The sequence below is a fragment of the Rhamphochromis sp. 'chilingali' genome, assembly GCF_963969265.1.
Source record: "Rhamphochromis sp. 'chilingali' genome assembly, chromosome: 12".
NCBI classification, from domain to species: Eukaryota; Metazoa; Chordata; class Actinopteri; order Cichliformes; family Cichlidae; genus Rhamphochromis; species Rhamphochromis sp. 'chilingali'.
This window is the reverse complement of record NC_137939.1, coordinates 21,952,474-21,975,190: the sequence shown is the minus strand read 5'-3', so window position 1 is coordinate 21,975,190 and position 22,717 is coordinate 21,952,474. Positions and strand designations below refer to the sequence as shown.

Genomic DNA, 22,717 nt, shown 5'->3' with positions numbered 1-22,717 from the left:
TTGCACCTTCTTATCTTGTTGACACTTTAACAAAAGCTGACCTTTCTCAATGAGCTGTCTCCATCTCTTGGACCAGGCAGTTAGCTGATCACCATAGGCTTTCTCTATCTTGGCACGTTCCTGCAAGCAACCCATAAGGTCATTGCAGAGCCGATGGCCGTCATCGAATCTCTTGACAGCACGTTTGTAGTTCCCCACCTGAGGACAGAGAGCAACAAATGAAAGGACTTGTAACCAATATGCAGTACATATATAACAACCATAGAAATATACAGAGCTCGGACATTTTTCCCCCTGAGAATAACTGAAGTGAAGACAGTTTGATATCTCTCTTGTAAATTTACTGAAAAATACAAAGAGTTTGAGAGACTGCAGTATGACTGAATACCCAAACCAAGCAGCAGCATTCGGGGTGCAAAGGAGTTGCAAATGCAGTCCCTCAAATGGCCACTCTAAGCTAGCTCCAAAAAGTATGTAAATCCTAATGGACTCAAAGGTAAAGTGCCCAACTTTACAGCAGAAATAAACGCTATTACATTGTCTTTATGTCAACTGTGCATAATTTTGTAATATTTTGTAATATTTGCCAGGTTAAATTGTATTAAAGCTTATTATGTTTGTATAATTTCACAACTGGCAGCTAGTATAAATAGCACTAATTCACATTGTTGAACCTGACCACTGTAACACCCTGTTATCCATAGATGATCGCTTCTAGCTTGTACAACCAATCAGTGTTGACATAGTAGCTACATCCATCTTTTATGTACTGTTTACACATTCAACACAACATACATCAAAATGTGTCAGCAGCATTACAGAAACTACAGCAAATCCAAACAGCATTTAGGGATGCCCTTTAATCTGGAGAGTTGATAAAAAGTCTTCAAAAGAAAACATGCTTTAATACACAGTTTCACTAATAAACTGACAATTGAGTGTATGTTTCATTTATTGCATTATACAATATGCTACTCCATCCAAGCAGAAAGCTCCGGCCAACTTCATTATTTAATTAAAAATATCAAAGCTGTTATGCTACCTCGATGTTTATTTTATTGCATTTTCTTTTACATCCCACCCCCTTAACTTGGACTACCTTAAAAAAGCAGTGCCAGGCTGAGCGGCTCCGCCTCTTTTGTGCCTGCAGGGGGGTGTGCTCATGGTGCATGATGAAGGGAGAGGGGTTTACCAGTGCCTGTGCATGTGTAGTTATGCAATGACACGGGCTTGAGTTTGTGTGTGTGGATGAATGTGTTTTAGTGAGTGTATGTGTGTGGGTAGCTGCTTTAATCCTCTTGAGAGGCGTAATGCAGTCAGATACTCAGGGATAGATGACAAAGTAAAGACAGAAATATGACAGACTGTGTGTGGAATAGGTATAAATACATAGTCATATACAGCATAATACAAACACAGATCATGGAGTGCGTCTCTGATATGCTCGCTGGCTGTAAAGCTGCACTCTGATTGGTCCTGACGTGAGCACGCATGTTTGGTTACTGTTTGAGATGGTAGCTGCAGGGAGGCCATGAGACAGGTGTTTAACGGTATGAGTTTTGTCCTATGTGACAGTTTGCCAAGTCACACCAACAACAACACGTTGGTGTACTGGTTGTACACATGAAAACACACCTGAGCCCCTCTGTTTGAGCCGCAAAACCATTCTGTGTGGATAAAACACAAGCCTTCCTGATGACAAAACATGAGGATACAGCATTTTTTATAGCATTGATAAACCATAAACTGACTCTAGCTGTGCTGCTAGTATTGAGACGATATAGGCAGGTGCATGTGGTGAAAGGCTGCCTCAGAGAGGCTGATGACTGAGGCTCTTTGTCTGAGTCTCTGTGGCTAAGAGCCACAACACAAAGAAGACTCTGTACTGAGGGAATTCATTATCACTAAGTTGGGGGGGTTAAAGTGCAAACACACACACACACACACACACACACACACACACACACACACACACACACACACACACACACACACACACACACACACACACACACACACACACACACAAAATTACTACTTGGCTAACTGTAACCCTTAACACAGTTTGTATGATCTAAAGCAAATTTGATTAACAGTGCATTCACTATTATAGAGAAATAACAAAACAAAAAATGCTGAGGAAGTGTCTCTACCAGATTTATATTAAACTCTTAGATTTTCAGCAAAGAAATAGTTATTATGAAACTGGCCACAAGGAAATATGCTAATGTCCTTAACATTTATCTACTGACTTTATCCTCAGTATTAAAATTTGATCTTATGATAATGCTATTTAAAAATGTTTTTCTGTTCATAAAGAGGAAACTTTTATGATGCCCTTTGGAGCAAAAGAAACACACCGTGCTAAAATGCAAATTAGCCTCCTATATTACTTTGCTCTCTGGTTTACAGCTTGTCTTAATGCATTACGTTTTGCCTTAAGCATGCCAGTTTGAATTCCCTTGCTGGTGAAAGGTTCATAAACAAACCTGCCTTACTTTTCCTCATACTTCATAATTTGTGTGTAATAAATTTGCTTATTTATTTTGAGTACTTTGAGCGCTCTGACTGCTGTACTTCCATCATATTAGACGAAGGCGTTTTGAAGCAGTCATCAAACTACTGCTCAAAATGACCCCTCTTTTGCAGGGTTTGAAGTCCATACTGAAGTCATCAGTATTTTTCCACTATACGAAGATGATGAAGCGTATATAATGGGTAGATATAAGAGAGTCTAATTTAACTTTTGGCACTAAAGCAAAAAGCATCAAACCCTTCTTTAAAATGGACATCACAAGTGGCCCTCTGGCTAGAAACTCAATGGGGATGGATATCAAACAGCCTCATTAAGATGTGTGTGACGCATTTACTTCTAAGAACAGTTTCATGATTTCACTGATAGCATTGCTTGATTTCAGAAGCCAAATCAATAGAAATGGAGGGTGAGAGGTTTTGGTACAATTTGAAAATCCATGAGAACAGATATGACGGTGGCTTTACCTCCCAGAAGCTGTCCATGGTGTCGTCACCACCTGCACATTCATCGTAGGAGCCAGACATTTTCCTGGATGAAGCGAAGCACTCTAATGACTAAACCTGTCCTCTGCAGAAGAGCTGGGTTCCTCATGCACTGAAGAAGGCAAAAGAGAACAACAGTAATGAGAGACAGCGACACCACAAGAAAGCAAAAACTTTAGTTAAAAACATGGCCGAGCTGGACTTAGTGTAACAAAACTATGACAATTTATTTTCCTGGTAACTCAAAAGAATCTTTCAAGGTAGGGTGTCTATCTGAGACGTTTATAATAATGAGGTAAAAATAGTCTTCTCCGCCATGCATGCAGCACTGTGCCCTGAGGAATGAGAAGGGGGTTCTTAGATTGGTGTGTCCTAGAAAAGACATCACAGTGAGTGGAGCGTCACACACCTCGATTCTTCCACAGTGAAAACCCCCATTCCTTTGACACATTAGATCTGAGAATTAGCTGTCACACATACACACTACACATAGTTACACAGTTTAGCTGCCTGGAAATGCACCTTGTGTGTAAATATAGAATCATGTAATTAACGCCCTAAAATAGAATGGAAACAAGATCAACACTCCTATTTATACATCTGAATGCATTCTTTAATTAAGTTGTTTGATTGCTGATTGCATAGTAAGGTGTACATAACACAGTTCCTCAAGTATTTAAGGTGATTGATATTTATTTGTTTGACATTCACTCAATACCCTACCACAGAGGTGCAAGCAGAAGAAACTGCTGGCCATTATATTGGTATTGAACTCTGTTTGAAACCTAATCTATTTTGTCCTCATGACTAATGTCTTTCCTTTGACAGAGAGCTCTTCATAGCGCTGCAACAGCCGGTATGACAATGAAATTTATAGCCTCCCCTGCCACGGTTTCTTGGGTCTTTATAATTACAGTGGATTTAATTATTATCTAATTCTGTATGTGGCCCAACAGAGCAAAACACAACTTTTAACACTACTAACACTTTTAATTAAAATGATAAAGAGTTTTGTAAATTATTATTAAGGAAGGGTGTGATTAATTGATTCTTAGTCTGCACAGTCCAACCTGAGAGAGGCAAAGCATGAATTGGACATGGTGGTACACGTGATACACGCTTTATTGTGATATCGGGTTGGATGGTTAGGTATGCTAACTATAGGTCAGAGCAGATGAAGGATGAGTTGTGGCCATTTCAGAGAATAAACTGACTCAGCGCTCTGCAGCTGGCTGCATCACAAGGAGTATTATGTTCAAACAGTAGCCTAGCCCTTCATGCTTCATCCTTCAACCTCCATCTGCTGTCAAGAACAAATTAATTCCTGCAACAACCTTCATCCTTGGAATGAGTCATAAAAAACAGCTTTCTGTATTTGGCTCGACTTGAACTGGCCTGACCTCACTTTCTATATTAACAACATAAACAACGTAATTTTCCCTGTGAGAGGAATAATAGGCTTCAAACCACAAGATCAAGTCATACAAGGAAAGGATTGTCAGTAGTAACTTTTTTTTTCACAGAAAGTCTGGACATGAACACATTATCAGGGAGTTCAACAACACATTTGCACCCTGCGTGACTGAGTCTGCTGCCAGTTCAGTCAGTGTTTCTACAGACGACAGATAACTGATTTAGCCAAGCTGTATTCATCAAAGCCCTTGGTTACTATCACCAGGCTTACGCCAGTCTTTGAGGCTCTTCTGCAGTCAAGGCTTTCATTCATTGACTATTATCAAGAGTGCACTCTCTGCTGGTTGCAAAACAACAGAGCTATTCTAGGAGTTAGCAATTTTACTGTCACAGACTGGATTGAAGACAACTTGAGCCTTTCAGATGCAGCGAACAGTTCCAGGGGAAAAAAAGGTGCAATGTCTTCTTTCTGAGTGAGTGACACATTTCACAACTGCACATATATATACACAGGAATACTGAGCTTTTTGTTGTTGTTGTTTTATGAATTTAAATACTTACAGAACTACTGAATGTTGTTAAACCTGTGCAGTGGTTCAAGATAGACATGACATTATACTTCATGTTTTCCCATCCAAGGCCAAGAAAAAAAAAGTACTGCCTAAGCACTACCACCAATAAGTTTGTTCAGTCAGTGCCGCTTGTATTCCTTAAAATAGGGGATAAACTTTGTGAAATAAGACACACAAAGCTTTTAATGCATTGACATGCAAAGTGTGTTTGCCAAAACGTAGAAGACGAATGGTAAAAAATGCAAAGACTTGACTTACCACCCTCATAATAAAGATATTGAAGAAAGAAAAATATTACATTAGCATGATTGTCATTTTGAGTATGAATCAGCTTTATTACAGCTAATGACTTAAACTGGTTGGGAAAACAGATGCCTTAGAGCAGGGGTGTCGAACTCCAGGCATCGAGGGCCGGTGTCCTGCAGGTTTTAGATCTCACCCTGTTTTAACACACCTGAATCAAATGATTAGTTAGGCTTCTGGAGAACTTTAAGTCATGTTGAAGAGGTAATTTAGCCATTTAAATCAGCTGTGTTAGATCAAAGACACATCTAAAACCTGCAGGACACCGGCCCTCGAGGCCTGGAGTTCAACACCTGTGCCGTAGAGGAATATGAGACAGGAGTGTAAAGTTCCACCAGCGATTTTCCCATATATGCAGTATGTTATGTGATATTGTACAGCTTGCAGTACTTTCTGTGAAAAGTGTGATCAGCAGGGGAACACCCACAGTAACCCACTTCTCAAAACTGAGGACAGCTTCCATTTCTGTCAGTCCATGTGACACAGAGAAAATATGTCAGCCACGCTCACCACTTGCCCAACAAATACAAGGACTTTTAGTATTTTACAATAGATGCCAGCCACACCCAGCATAACTGAATGCTGTCCATGACAACGAAAAGACTCCAATTACCCCTCTGTCCTTGTCACAAACAAGGAACTCAATCTCTGACAAGATCCCCTTTCTTTATGTTTGGAAATTGTGAGCACTTTCGTTGACATGTGAGAATACTGATTATATTCTGATGTCCGCACATGAACCATTACCTCATGCCCTTAGCTTAACTGTCATTAGCTTATGGTAAATGGGAGGGTTGGCCTAACTGAGAACAGCTAGGTAAGAGGTAGCTTCACTGTTAGATAACAAATTCCAGATATCAGCACATTTAATGCTCAACTAAGGCTTGACACTTTTAACTTTTTAAAAATGTGCTAAATTCCAAGTTTAGAATTGACATGTAATCATTTTAGTCCTTTTCAGCGAACCATCTTCATGCTATGCATGCATGCATACAGTGCTGTGAAAAGGCATTTGTTCACTTCCTTGTTTGTTAGTTTTTTTTTCCATATTTTTCACACTTTTATGTTTTAGATCAGACAAATTTTAATATTAGACAAAGATAATCTGGATGCATAAGAACAATTTCACTGATTACGGGGAAAAAGGTATACAAACCTACCTGGACCTATGTGTACTTTTTTAGTTCCACATCTCGATCTGATTACTATTAGACTTGTTGAATCAAGAAATTACTTAAATAGAACCTGTCTGACAAAGTTAAGTAGGCTAAAAGGTCTCAAAAAGCAGCACATCAGACCAAGATCTCAAACAGCTGAGTCACTGACATCTATCAGTCTGGAAAGAGTTATAAAGACATTTTTACGTCTTTGTGAATCAAGTGAACCAGGATGAAAGCCATTATCCACAAAGAGAGAAAACTTAAAACAGAACTGAATCTTCCTAGGATTGGTCAGCCTACCAAAATTACTCCAAAAGAACATTGACGACTCATCTAGGAGGTCACAAAAGAGCCCAACACAGCATTTCATTAAAAGAGCACCATAACAACAGTCAAACATGGTGGTGGAACTGTGATGGTCTGGGGCTGCTTTGCTGCTTCGAGAGCTGACCGACTTATTGTAATTGATGGAATCAACGATTCTGTTTTCTACCTAAAAATCCAGAAGGACAATGTCCAGCTGTCACTTCATGTCGTGAAGCTCAAGCACACTCAGGTTATGCTGCAGGACAATGATCCGAAACACACCAACAATTCCACCTCTGAATGGCTCAGAGAAATAACAACATGACGGTTTTGAAGGGACCTAGTCAAATTCTAGATTTTAAACCTGATTGAGATAGCATGACGTAAACAGGTCATTCATGCACAAAAACGTTTCAGCATGGCTGAATTACAACATCCTGCAAAGTGAGTCAAAATTCCTCCACACCAACGTGAAAGACTTGCAAGGTATTGCAAATGCTTGACTGCAATTCTTGTTGTCAAGGGTGAGACAGCCAGTTACTTTTTCACACAGGGTAAGTTAGGTTTGGACAGAGTTGATAAATTGAATTATTATTTAAAAACTGCATTTTGTATTTACTCAAGTTACCTCTGTCTGTTACTAACATTTTTTGATGATTTGAATCGTGTGAGAGGGAAATTCCTTTTCCATAGCACTGTATATGAACACAAGAAGAGCAAAAGGGCAGACTTCACTTTCTAAATCAACATGCAAACGTGCATTTATGTTTAATGAAGTTAAATCCATACACTGTAAACAGTCAACTTTATGATGCAAGACAACCTCATGCAGCTCAAAATTTAAGTAGCCCTAAAGTAGCAGTTCTTAATCCTAGCAGCCAAGAAAGGCCATTGGTCCAGCACCCTGTCCCACAGCCAAGTCACCCAATAAGCTTTGGCATCAGTGACTACAATACCTAGTGACATCAAAGCCAGTTAAGCTCTGGCACAATACCAGTGTCCCACCTCATAGCCAAACATGGAACACTAATTCAATATTACACAATGTTAATGATTAGAAAGTATTAGAGGTAATTCCACAAGCATGTTCACAAATTCCTTCAGACATCCAGGAGCGTCGCTGTAGTCAAAAATGTCTGAGGCATTGTTTTTAGTATTTATGACAGGCAAGAACTTTGAAGTGAGTTTAATTATTAAACAAAACACATAAAGAAAGTAATAAAATGATATTGGTGAACATTTTATGCCCAAGAACTCAAACGTCATCAGCGTAAACTTAGAAGGTCCAGCAGCACAAAGAGAATACATGACAGAAAATTCACAGTTTTGGTCCACTGTGAGAGTGCTCTGTGTCCCAAGAGACAGAGGGGCTTATACTCCAGTTATTGAGGTTAATCCACCTGAGTGGCTGTGAACACACCTCTCATTCCCTTGTGATTTAACTGGGAGGAATGTTACAGAAAAAAACTAAACTGTAGCATCATGGTAAGCTTGGTACAGATGGTGCTAAATGAAGGCTTGTATAATAACTTAACACCCAAAGCATAGCAACACACACAAAGAAATATGACAACAATAATAGCTGTTTTGTGCAAATCCATTTGAATGTGTCTTGCAAATTGAAAATCACAAACAACCCACACACTGAAAAAAACAACAAAAAAACCCGCTGACAAAGCAATCCGTTTTGTAATCTTAATGTTTTTGAAACCTGTTTTGATTGTGGACAAAAAAAGGACATAACTGAGTGCTACAATCCAGCCTTCTGCATATTCACGTACCATGTTTGACTCCATCACTGCAAAAGAAAAAAGAAAACCAATATCCAAATTTGAAAACACAGCGCAGCTCCTTAAAACAGCAAACTCCTTAAACTGTAGTCCAAATATGTCCTTTACATCAGCTCTTAAAACAATAAACGATATGTTGCAAATTTTATTTCTGCAGCTTTGACCTCTGTGGCCAAAGTAAACCCAGAGAGGACGATAAGTCTGACCAAACCAGCGTGTCTCAGAGGCTGAGGGATAATCCCGCAGTGTGCCATTTGAATAGCTTTAGAGGGGGAGGGAGTTCACGAGCAAGAAGAGCAAAGAGGCGGGTAGGACAAGTGAGACAGAAAGACGAGAAGTGTGAAGAGGAATTTATTGTTGATGAAACATATATTGTACACCAACAGGACAGCGCTATTGTGAGACTCCACATTTGTCAGTTTTGTTTTGTTTTTTCCCAAGGAGTTAACTTTTACCAGCATTACAAATGCATTGCTGACACACCATGGCTCAGCACTCCTGTTTACAGTAACATAACACACGTGAAACCAGCCTGTACCTCATGAGCAGAAACTGCTTCCAAGAGAATTAAAGAAAACTGCTGATCCAAGTGTCACAAATGTTCTTAATGCAGTCAGAAGGCCCAGTGTTGACAAGCCTTTTAAAGCACTGAATGGGAACCACAGCAAACATGTAAGCTTGTTACAGTAAGAAGATTTCAGCGAGATGAACTAACTTTACTCCAGCACATTACCAAGCCATCTCTTTCCACTCTGAATATAGACAATGGCATTTCAGAAAGGCAAAGTTGGTTACCCGAAATGAATTCAGTAACAGTTTCGCGCTCTACAGTAATAAAAACGACTAATATCTTAAATCGAAGAAACTAATAAAAGCAGCAGCTTGTGTTTTCATATGCAGTTGGTTTTTGTTAAATTATGGTTGTTGACTGTGTTTGATTGAGCTCAGCATGCCATCCCCTTCTACTGACTGAGTAAAAGAGGACGCATGAGAAGAAAGGGAGGCCTTTCACTGAGAGAGAGAGTGACGTGGACTGAGAATGAGGAGAAGAGAAGAGGAGGAGATGGAGCTCCAGATGGAGATAGGGAGGGATGTGTTAGGAGAAATGAGGAGGGACAAAGGCTGGGAGAAAGTACAGCACGGTCAGGACAAAGTGAGGGGCTGGTCAAGCAGCTAGGCTGTTCTCGAGCGAAATAGAGAGAGAGCCACGGAGCCAGAACGGCAGCTGACGGTACAAAGATGTGATTCATCTCACGGTGCAGCACAGCATAAGCAGGCTGGTGGATGTTGCCAGGAGACAGAGCTGCCTAGTGCAGACTTCACACACGTCGTAACAGCCGAGGCTGTCGTTATAAGCCAGCCATGTGACCGATGCTTTAGACAAAAGCAAGAAGGCTGGTTCAGTGACACTCTGTCAGCTGTCCATCCAATAGCCAAGTTGTAGGAAGTCCCTGAGTGTTAGCGCCAGTGTACACAAGAGGGTAACTCGAGGAGACCAGTGGTGCACTGAACTGAAATGGAGAGAAGAGACCTTAAAGAAACAGCACGCAAAACAAGGCAGAGCAATAGACTGAAAGACAAACAGGAAGGGAGGAAAAACCAGCGAGGATGGAAGGTGAGGAGAGTCTTATTTCGTATTCATCAGCTGAACATAAAATGCTGTGAGCCCTAGCAGCGCTCGCTGAAGCATGGAATAGGAGAGTCAAATGTAAACTGACATGTTGATCCAAATGGGGAGTGTGCAGCAGTATTTGGGGATGAAACACCCTTCATGTTCCACTGTTTTGGCTAACGGCTAACATGGCCACTGGAAAAAAAAGCAGCTGAAACTGCAAAATATTAACAGAATTTTCCTTCTGACGAAAAGGAGGAAAATTATGACAGAGATGAGCTACACAAACATTTTTTTATGTACAAATTCTTGTTCTTATGTACGTAAACATCACTCAGACTTGTGCTACTGCATTGCTGATGTCTTTGCAAAACTGGAGCTTTGTCTGAAAATGCATATCTTAAGCTTAAGTATGTAGACACTGACAAGTATGGCTTAGAAGGTACATTGGAATACGTGGGCTGTGTACTCACAGTGCTCAAAATGTTGGCAATGGCACACTATACTTATATAGTGTATCCATCCTGGGGCTATATGATAAATGGAAAGAGCACTGAAAAAGATTCAGCTATGTGTCACTGACAGTGCCAATGCTAGATAGCTAAAGTGGCAGATTTTTCCAGGAATAAAGTCAGATGTGATGTGGAATTACTGGTGTTTATTTTTTGCTAAACTGACTTTTTTACTGTAACAGAATTTAGTATTAGTAAACCTAGTGTACCGTGTGAAACTATGTACTATTTTGTCAAGCTTTTGGAAGCTGCTAATCTCTGGAACTGTGGTTGAACAGGTTATTGTGTTATTTAATGTATATAGTATAAGTGTATTTAGCATGACTTTTTAAGAACACCTTTATGTTTTATTGTAAAGCACTTTGGTTTTACATGTGCTATAGAAAGACAATTACTTATTTATTTACATTGTGGAATTTTAGAGCTAACTTTCTGTCATTTACAAGGATAACGGGCATTATTCACGAGTCGGAGATCTAACTTTATCGCACCGATTCTTCTCATTTCACACAACTAACTAAAACTGCAATCAAATCGAGTGTTTAGTAAGCCTTGTAAATATATTATTTAATTAATTATATTTATATATTGTTTAATTTAGTTCAGTCTGTTACTGTTCTTATTGTCTTGTAGCAACTCTAACCACACAATTAGTAAAGGATTCTGATTCTCATAACCAATCAAATTGAACTGACTAGACTTGAACTACAATTGAATTAACAGCTATCAGCATATTTTTCAAAATAAAATAAAGCACAAGTATCAACTTTATTATGGTACAAGATAAACTCTTTAGGAGTACTCTTCTAGAAACAACAATTTTTCAGCCTGGAAGAAACATAGTCTTAGCCAGCCAACTTAGCCAGTGTCAAATCACGATGTCATTTACCTTTCCTGTCGGGCACAACAACAACGCATGCCCCCCAATGATTATTTAATACCTAAAAAGGAGCTACTTCAACAACCTTCACCAAAAGCCAATATTTGGCAAAAAATATGCAAGAATACTGTTTCTGCTACACTTGGTACCAACAAACTTGCTTCTCTACTTCAAGCACAACTGGGCTATTAAGGAGGCAATTCTAGTGATGCACAACCCCAATGTAAACAATGACTCCACCGAGCATTGCTGGAACACTTGCTAAATGCACTACATGTGACATAAAGAAGAAACAGTGGATGAAGTTACATGGTGGTAAAGGAGTGCTTTAAGCCACCGGGTAAAGCACTCAAGCCAAGATAGAATATCCCAGGTAGAAAATATTTTTCAGGTTTTAATTTTATTAGATGACAATATTTTTCAGGATCCTGAAGAGTTACAAAGGAAACTAAACAATTCTTTTCTACTTCACATTTCAACTGAAAAACACCACCTAGGTTACTTTTGTACTTACATTTGACTTATACTGAGCCACTGTATATAATGCTTGGTCATTACTATTGCACTATAATGCTGCTGCTGGCACCTTGAGGCAATAGATTCACACTTCGAATGAGGTAGTCTGCCATCAATGAGAGTCGCTAATTGGAAAAGAAGGACAGAAATGCCCTTCATGTTGTTTGCACTAATTAATGCTGCTGCCTTTGAGCTGCAGTCAAAGATAAAACATTTCATAGTATTTCATAATATCATCATTGCAAAGGTCCTTGAATTACTCCAATAAAATTTTGAGGTTATATCGACCCTATCGTGTTCTTATTGTGGCTAAACACCAGCAATGTTTCATTCATAGTTTCATCAGAAAGTATAAAATCAGAAAGCAAAATATCTCTTGTCTATTGGGGACAAAATAACTACCAGAAAGTAATGAAGGAAGGAATCTGCTTCATCCTAACCTATTGTGATGAGGGCAGACCTGACTCTTATACCCTGAAGCAACAGAATGCTGCTTTCAATCTGTCACCAGCATCAAACTCATCAAATATTCTTCCAATTAATTTGTGTTCATAACCGCAGAGCAGTTACTTATCACCAGCTTCAGATTTCTTTATCTGATCCCAGAAGCTACATACTATGAAGTAAAATCTAAGTCCCTGCTGGCCTTTGCTTGTGCAGAGTAGCTGCACGGGTCATCAAACATGCACGGGATAACTCAGCTATCTGATGTGCTCTGTGCTATTGCACAAGAATACAGTTTCTGCATAACTTCTGGATGGATTATATGATTTTAAATCAATATCTATTGTGTGCATAATAGTGTGAATCAGCCAGATTTTTTATTGTTCAGCTACCGGAACAGAAGCTCACACAGTAGTTCCTAAGCAGTGAAATGTGACTAATGCAAAAGAATTATTACAATTTTACAGTGATTTTATATGGAATTTTTCTCTCTCTTCCCCCACCCACAGGGAGGGCAGAGGTTATTGCCATCTACAGGTCACATGGAGCTGTTAGGGACTGAGAGGGGTAGATGCTGACATACCAATGCTGCCTGTTATATGACAGCCAACTGTGTGTCAGTTTCAAACAGTTTAAAACAGGATTCGGGTTCAATCGTTTGCACGTAGTTTCAATATCACCACAGAGAGAAGGTAATGGCCTCTCTCAGTGAGACTAATTTGCAAAGCACAAAAGAAACAAAAGCTATTAACAATATTTTTAGCAAAGAAAAATATCTGTTTCAAAAAGGGAATTAATCAACCACTAACCAAGCACTTAAATACTAAACAATGATTAAACACTGACAGTCAGATGTCCACAGTTGTCGTGGTGATGCAGTGGTTATTCACGGTTCTCCAAGTTGGTTGGATTTTGATCTTGGGTTTGTGCCTGGTGTCTGCATTCGAGTCCTCTCCTCTGTGTTGCGACATCACTGTCTAACTAGTTGATCCTAAAACCACCATAGATGCTCAATTGAGTTGAGGTCCAGTGATTGCTGAGGCCTTAGCAACGATTCATTCATTTTTATCCTCCGCAAGCCATTCAGTGAGTGCTAGTGGGGGGCATTGTCCTGATAGAGACTACTCCCATAGAATGGAGAAAAGCTTTATTTATTTTTAGTAACCCTTCCTGGTTAAGCAGACCCAAACCATGACCGCAAACTGCACACAGCCACTGGAGGATCTCCTCACTGTAGGGGTCAAGTATTCATTATTTTCTCTCTAATTCATCATCGTCTGCAGATCGGAAGGGACAACTGAATGAAGGTCTCCCAGAGGTCTCCAGTGTTCAAATGCTTTTTTGGCAGAAGGATTCATTTCACACTCGTCAGCCCATATAGAAATACACACAAATACAAGCACACATTTGCTACAAGCATTGTGATTTATCACAGTGTCCGGAGCACTGCTGCAGTGGTTATGTAACTATCAAGCCTCTTGCCACAAGCCTCCTGGTGACAGTGGTGAATAAGAGGGAAAACGACAAGGGGAGGGCGAAGAGAGATGGACAGGAGAAGCAGAACAGAGTCGAGGAGGGGGAGACAGACATGTTGTCATGGGGTGTGATGAAGAAATGAACTGCAGACATGCAGCAGTGCCTGAATGTTGCATTAGAGAGGATGAAGGCCTCTGGTTCCAGTCCAGTTTCTGCTAATGTCCAGGCAGTTAGAAGAAACAGAGGAAGGCAGTGAATAAATAAGCATGGCAATAATCAATCTGGGAATGTAGCTCTTTAAACCTACCAGCTTTCCGCCTTCTTATCATTTAGTTGCCAGATGCTGCTCTGAATACTGATGGGCTGCCTTTCAAACCAATGTCTGTATGTGTCTATGTGCATTTGTGAGAAGAGGGAGTGGGAGGTGCAGTTATTACAGAGAGGGTGAGTGTGCTGCAGATTATTTTAAATTCGATACTTCAAGTTTGATAAACCATATCTATCTATATATATGTATAGTGAGAGAGAGAGAGAGAGAGAGAGAAAGATACAGATGGGCATACTGTAGATGGCTAAACAATGGGGCATAGTGATGGTGCAGAAGCAGAGGAAGACAGAGGAAGATGTATACCAAATGATACCAACATTAAGAAGAAGGAACATGGGGATCCTTGAAAAATACTCAAGGCTGAGAGAGGAGCTAGAGATGGTGTGGAAGACAAGGGCAACGGCAGTTCCCGTGGTAATCGGAGCACTCGATGCAGTGACCCCTACAACTGGGTGAGCGGCTCCATGAGATCCAAGGAACAACATCAGAGACCTCTGTCCAGAAGAAGAGTACAGCACTAGGAACAGCAACAATACTGTGTGTGTGTGTGTGTGTGTGTGTGTGTGTGTGTGTGTGTGTGTGTGTGTGTGTGTGTGTGTGTGTGTGTGTGTGTTTATAGTGTGTTGACGAGGTACAACACAATGCTAAAGGAAGGAGGAGCCCGAACATCAGTGGGAGATATCCTCATGCATTTAAGGCGTTGAATGTGAAAGCAGCTAACCTCACAGAAAAGATCATGGCTAAGCTGGAAACCTGGACCCTCTGTTGATAGCTGGACCAAAAAAAAGCAATTTGAATGGCTGAGACACACTCTGAATGGCTAACTGAAGGTTGGACAGTCCTAATCCCTATAGAATCTCCAGAAGGGACTGGTCCCATCCAACTACTGGCCAATAACGTGCCCCAGAACAACATGGAAGCTTCTGTCAGACATCATACCAGCTAAGATGAACAGGCACATGGCTCAATACATGAACAGGGCCCAGAAAGGAACACCAGAACAGAATCACCAGAAGTGCAAAACCCCAGCTCCTAGTAGATAGGGCAGTCACTCAAGACTGCAAGACTAGATTAACCTTTGCACTGCCTGAATTGAGTGATGTAAATTTGATGTGTATGCTATATGTTAGCAGGAGAAATTTGTTTCCTTGATATTTTGATGTTATGGTAGTAATATTGTTGGTTTTGTTTTGCTCCTAGCTCTTACGGTGTCTTCACTGAACGTTTCAATGAAAACTTTTCCAATAAAACCTCTGTGAAGCATCAGTATAAGAGACCATCATTCAGCCAGGGATGCTACACTGGGGGCTACCACACCAGGGAAAACCCCAAGTACAGACTGTGCAAATATGCCCCTGAGACAATCCAGCACATAACAGCAGGGTGTAATATACTAGCAGGCAGGGCATACATGGGACCCCAGAACCCAGTGGCTGGAATAATATGCAGGACGATGCATACTACACCAAGCTACATATGCACATAACATAGCTATACCAAGTGATAGCAAGATCAGTAAGAAGGAACATGAGAAGCTTGAGAAAAACCAAGGGCTCACAGAGGGGCTAGAGAAGGTATGGAGGGTGAAAACAACAGTTTCTGGCCCCCAAAGTGCACAGATGTGTTTCACTACGGGTAACTGAGTAAAAGGATTTGCTTCTCGAAAGACTTTGAATTTAATTTAAAGTTTTAAAATGCATCTGTAGTCAGAGACAGTGCAACTGAAACGACCTTTCCTATAATCATATCAGCAGGAAACTGACAGGAGAAAATAAGCAACACTAGTTTATCCAGAGATGTGTCACTGTCCACTGTGTAATCACTTTACATTCCTATTTATACACACTCACAAATCTCCCCATGTGTCCAGTCAGAGAGCTGGGGACTGAAGATCTGATACACAAACCAGACCTGAGTTGCAAAAATTTAGACCACGACTTGTTGGATCAGAGTCAGCTCATTTCCTGTTTGACTACTTAAAAATGTGATTTGTCAAGTGAAACGAAAATGTAATTAATCTAACTAATTGATCAGATTTCACAATTTCAGACCATGGCAAACAGCAGCTGTGGTTTGAAATATGATTGCTTAAAGTTGGCACATAGCACTGTCTTCTGTTAATGTTTATCAAAAGTATTGACAACAAGCATTGCCAGTTTGGCTCACAAAGTGCTTCATGTTTATGTCTGATTATGAGCCAAGGCAAAACTGGTGGTTGCTAAATGTGGAAGAAAGAAAAATATGAATCCTGGTGGTAGCTGCCACCAGCAGGAAACAGTGATCAAGTGTAAATTTAAATCTGAAATTAGGAGAGGTTTACAGGCATTGCTAAAGGGTGTGGCTGAGATCAGACAATACAATGAATAAAGAAGATTAGGGCTTTAATGCTAGTGGTTTACACATTCACCTAACAAGCAAAAGATCCCACCTTGATATCAGGAGGAGACACAAATCCCTTTGGGGTTGTGTCAGGAGGGGCATCTGGTGTAAAAATCTGCCAAATCAAACATGTGGAGGTACCTGCTGTGGTGACCCCTTGTGAATAAGGAAGCAGCAGGTGAGTAACATGAATCCATTTTGCCCATACAGACAGAATAATGACTGGATACAGACTGGATAGAGTTTTATAAAAGTCTTCTATGGTGTAGGTCACTTCCTGATTATGAAATACTGAACAAAATAGGGACATTTTAATTTAAGGCAGTTAATTAAATAGAAATCATATAAGAAGAATTGACACAAAGCAAAAATGTAGCTTGACGGTAGTAACACTGAAAAAGAGAGCGTGGTTTAAATGGGAAAAAGTAGAAAAGCTAACAGGTATAATGAAAGAATGAGAAAAAAATGTGTCAATGATCTTCTATGTGTGCTACATATTCCAGGATACTTTGTTTACTAATAAAAACAATCTATATAGGTTCTTCTGACCCAGCTTTGACTTAGTCCAAACTGCACAACATCCCTGGAGAAGCCTTTCTGAGCTGGGCCATCATGTTCCGATGAGCCTTCTTGCATATACAAACACCAGACTGTGCTCATCAAACAGATGCTTAACCTCCCCGGCGCAGTGAAATTCTGTCCCAATGCCCACAGAACAAAGAGATCAAACAAGGAAAATCAATAGCTCCTCCTGGGTAATCAGTCTTTCCTGTGAGACGGGGAAATCTACTCCTAGTGAGATAATAAAAATAAAATCTGAGATAATCTCTTCTAAGAAAAGAACACGAGAATATGTTGAGTCAAAACATTAATGCTACCATAGAGAGTACAAGTCAGTCAGTTTGATTGTTGGAGTAGCTAGGAAACGGAAATCCAACCCTTTAATTGCATTGTAATCCTACATCTAATCATGCAGTACACGACACAAAGTGCACCACTTACGGAATAATACAATTTAAAAGTCTCCAATAAGCAACAAAGATGACCTGACCTTCAGTTTGCCCATAAAAAGGCTGCGACAGTCTCATCAAATATTAACACCAGTGTCAAAGAGCTATTAATTAACTCAAGTGGTGCATTTAGCATTATACATAAAAAAAAACTGTTCAGATCTGTGGGTCTGTGCTCGGCATCGTCCCTTTGACATCCATCCGCATCTTCAGATTAAACTTAGCTTCCAGCACACAGGACAATTGGCACAAACACGAACAACTCACCTTCTCCACCAATGGGAGGTCAGATTTCCATAAACCTAAGAGAGAGATAGTTGTCGGTCCCCTGCAGGAAAACAAAGCATGAGTTTTTTTCTTTTTCTTTTTTAACAGGAAGCTGGTTAAAGTGCTGCTACTTCACCTAATTGGAATATAAATGAAAATCAACCCCAGGTGTGTCAAAACAGAAGTCACCTTTATGGCAGAAGGTTATTAAGAAATTATCTGGGTTTCAGTTTAAACTATCACAGTTATGGAGAGATTATAAAACTCTGCATAGAGCAATGGGGTATATTTAATAATACCAGTTTCTTTTGTACACTTTAACCACTAATGCACCACCTGCTGAATATAATTAATGCTGGGATGATTAGAATCTAGTCAAATATAGTAAACTGTGATGAAAATGGTGTGTGGAAAAATGACTAATTTTGGTGTGAAATCTGCAATATGGTTTGGATCGGTTGATGCAAATGATAATTTATATGTTCAGCTTTGTTTTTTTTACAGATTGAAGTCTTTCTGCTGTCACTGACACGTGTGACTGCCTCAGGCCCACACAGAACACAAAATTCAACAATAATGCTGAGTCTTAGAAAAAACAATGCTGAGCACCAATTTAGCCGAGTTGGTTTCCCAGGTTACATCAGTGTCTAATTAACTCATATTATTTTGAAATTTAAGTTTCAAGCTTAAAAAAGTGCTGTTTTCCATGTATGCCTGTTTAACTTTATAGAAAAAGGTTAACAAAGTTTACTGTTACAACAATGTATAACGTAAGCGAGATTGTGTTAAAACCTTTTTTCAACTATATTTTTCACGCAGCAGGAACTCCAGCAACACTTGAGGGAAGATGAACATCTTTAATAATAGACCAACGCGTTTCGGCTTGTGGCCTTCATCAGGGTCAACCATATTTTTGACATGTTTCATTCAGTAGATCATTTTATTCCATGCACAAATTATTCCTTTGGCATTTGCCGGTATTTTTTTTTCCAGGTATAAATATAAAAAAAGCAAATTACTACCCAGTGTGAAACCTTAATAATTAAAAACAGAAGTGAAGCTTCAGCTAATGCAGGCACAGTCAATATTTCCACAGAGAGGAAATTAATGGACAACATTTGACCATTTATCAAGCAAAATATTGAAAGTCCACCGGTTCTAACTTGAAATGTGATAATTTGGTGCTTTCAATCATTTAATAAATTCTGGTGTAAGGAAATATCACAGAGTTTGAGGATGTGACTTTAGCCTTTTGAAATGTCTGAACACCATAGCTGACAGATCTAATTATTTAGTAATTAAAATAACAGTAAGCTTGGCTCCAGCATCATGCTATCGTGCTTATATCGTACAGCCACCTTGTCTTTAATACCAAAATATTCAATGCTCAATGTCAATGATGCTATAAGTAGTTCAATTCAGCTTTACTTTTCTTCAAAAATGTGATTGCTTTTGGAAATCATCTGTGCTTCACAGTGTGCTTGAATCTTTCTCTGTGTGTACCCCTCACTGTGTGCTCAGCTGAGCTGCTGCATCCCATGACCATGATAAGCAGTTTAGGTAATGGACGGGTCGACTGAATTCAGGCAGAGAAGTGATGAAGCAACCCACACATCAAATGAAACAGCCTGAGAAATGCCAGCTCTATTCGATGCCTAACAGCAAGCAGTCTGCTGGTTATGCTTCAAATTCTTATAAAATGCTGATTCATGGTCACTTCACTGTGACCACTGGTGCTTTTCAACTGAGTATTTATATTTCTCAAGTTCCAAAGTCTTCTAATTGAAAAATTATTATTATTGGCACACTTTATGCCCTATTGGTAATGTTCCTCCCTTTATGACCACAGTGTACCTGTCTTCTGATGGCAGCTTCCAGCAGGACAACACACCATGCTACAAAACTTCGACTATCTCAAACTAGTTTCTTGAACATGTTAACAGCGAGTTAACTCTACACAATTGGTCTCCACAGTCACCAGATCTCAATGGAATGTGGTGGACACTCATCATGGATTTGCAGCTGACAAATCTACAGCAACCGTGTGATGCTATCATGTCAACATGGACCAAAGTCTCTGAGGAATCTTTCCAGCACTTTGTTGAATATTTGCCTTAAAGAGTTAGAGCAGTTCTCAAGGCCAAAGGATGGGCCAGTATAAGAAAGGTGTACCTAACCAAGTGGCTAGTGAGTGTAAAACAGGCAACTGCTCTCGGAAAACATAGTATCAAGTTAAGATGACCAACAGAAAAACATGTGGCTCTCCTATTCTCTCTCTCTGTGTGATTATGTTTATGAGGAAGACACCCACTAGTGTTCAGCCCTCTCACCCGACCTTCTGCATCCATGCACTTATTAATCAAAACATCAACAGACCCACTGATCTAGAAACCATTCATACCAGAACTGATAAAACTCCAGGGATTCATGCGCTGGAGGTGCACACCAGGACTCCATTTTGAAATGCCCAAAAGATCACGACACAAACTGGGGCCTATGCTCTGCCTCAGGGTGAGCCACGGCTTCAAGATGATGACTCAGAGGAGGCAAACGCCGACATGTTGTGATGACGCTGCATGAACAACTCCGGGTAACATCGATGTAATTCATTAGGGTCCACCACAGGATAAACAAGAATAATGTTACCTAGTGATATGTGCGTAGTGTTTCTCATCCTGTTCACATGTACACGTGTGATAAAATTGTTTCCTCCTAATTTTTCTTTAACTAAAATCAACTCCACTATGATGGCATCTCGCTTTTCTTAATATCTCTGGATTTGAGCAAAAATCATAGTCATGGAAAGAGCTTCAGAAAAACAAAATGAGAATCCTTGTGTGGTGTGAAAAGCACCGCAGATGTTTTTGATAATCTCTAATGTCATAAGTCTTGTGCCAAGGACAGGAGTCTTCCCGGTGTGTGTCCTCCTCTGCACGGAGAGAAATGAGACACTCCGGCTGCCCTTCAGACTCTCTGTTCTTACATTGGCTCTTTTTTCACACCTTGTCAGACAGCACTATCTCTTCTTTTCACAGAGGAACAACAGCCCTTAACCCTTTCATCAGCAAACACATTAGAGAAGGCCCCACTATTTCACACGTTGTCCTGTTTCCCACACCTACGTTGTTCCAGAAACACCGGAGACTAACAACAACAAAAAGGTCACCAACAACATCTCTTTGTGAGACATTTAAACAGACAGAAACAGATCCGACAGAACAGCGTTTCAGACTATTTGAATGCATCAGTGTTCGGCACCCATTCCTGCATTAGCCTACAAATTGTCATGATTTTGTAATAAAAGATCAAAAACAAACTGACTGAAATAAAAGCTCATCTGAAAACAAATTGCTTTGTTCTAAGTAAAACGAATTCCCTTTAATTGGCATGGAATGCATTCAGCAGTACTCTGTATTGATCCTCCCCTTCCATTTAGCAAAGCAAACCTCCATTGGGAGCGGTAGAGCCCATATGTCAGATATTCCACATTAAACAGAGGAACAAACAATCAAATGACAATAGCTTTAACTGCAATGCAACTCATAAATCCCACGCTCGTGTTAATCCTTTCCCAGTCATTGCAGACAAGGCCAAAAGTTGGATTAAAAACAATCTAAAAACAACTTCCTAAAACTGTTAGTTAAGCTTGCATGGGCATTCCTGATAAAATGTTCACATAACAACTATTCTGTTAATGGTTAAAGAAAACCACCCATCAAGCCACTGATTACATGATTGCAAATCATAATTAAACTCAAACACATAGTTCCTGAGCAGGAGGATGTTTGCCACAATCAAAAACAAAACAAGCCAAGCATGAAAACAGAAGGTGAACAGTAATGCAGACACACTGTAAACACTATGGGAAGTGAGCGCGGGCAAACATTTCTAGAAATTCAACATGACACGGAATAATCTCTGAATTAACAGCTCACATATATAGAAAGAAAGCAGCTTGATTTAAAGAGTGGAATTACTCTGCTTGTAAGCTTGTCTTTTTATTTATTTTTATCATAGCTCGCAATGTGTCATCATATTTTCATCATCATATCATTTTGTCAATATTTAACTCTCAGAACTAAAATGTACAGTGTTGAATATACACAGCAAACAACAACAGAATGAGCCTGTTCAAACAAGATTGTCTACCACACATATATATGAGTATTTCAAAAATTCCTATTGGAGAGAACATCATCACACACATCACAAATTGTGGATATCATTCTAACGCAGACTTTTCCTTCTAATTAAGTTGATTTGCATTTGGTGCATGTCGTCATACCTGGGCAATATCTCGCTAAAAGTTGAATGAAAATGTTTTTTCTCCTCTCATATTCAAGCCTTAATATGTGTGAAACCATTCAAATGATTTGGACTGTTTTAAAATAATATTTTGTGCCTTATATATGACATGCTATAGATAAACTATAGGTTTCTTACCTGCAAACATATGGATTTTACAGGCCCTTAAATGGATTTAAAGCATCCATCATTCTTTGTTAACTGAGTTTGATAGATAGATAGATAGATAGATAGATAGATAGATAGATAGATAGATAGATAGATAGATAGATAGATAGATAGATAGATAGATAGATAGATAGATAGATAGATAGATAGTTTGCTGAAGTACACAAGAGTTCCAAGCAATACACTTTCAACTTGTCTCGACAGTGAAAGCTTAAGAGTCTGCTAATAAATAGCAGGTACTCTTTAACTCTCCTTTCT

At 39.6% G+C, this 22,717-nt stretch overlaps 1 protein-coding gene across 3 annotated transcripts in view; it reads right to left on the bottom strand.

The window, feature by feature from the left end:
* pacsin1a (protein kinase C and casein kinase substrate in neurons 1a) overlaps window positions 1–22,717 on the bottom strand; it is a 33,852-nt gene that overhangs the window by 9,459 nt on the left and 1,676 nt on the right. For 2 of the 3 annotated variants that reach the window (XM_080898001.1, XM_080898002.1), the window contains exons 2-3: window positions 3,001–3,130; window positions 42–198 (exon numbers count right to left, since the gene is read on the bottom strand). In XM_080898001.1, the coding sequence (XP_080754127.1) occupies window positions 42–198; window positions 3,001–3,060 (217 nt within the window). In that variant the 5' untranslated portion in view covers window positions 3,061–3,130. Of the gene's footprint in view, window positions 1–41; window positions 199–3,000; window positions 3,131–8,553; window positions 8,781–22,717 lie in introns of those variants that run through there. The other variant, XM_080898000.1, reaches the window with a different exon arrangement.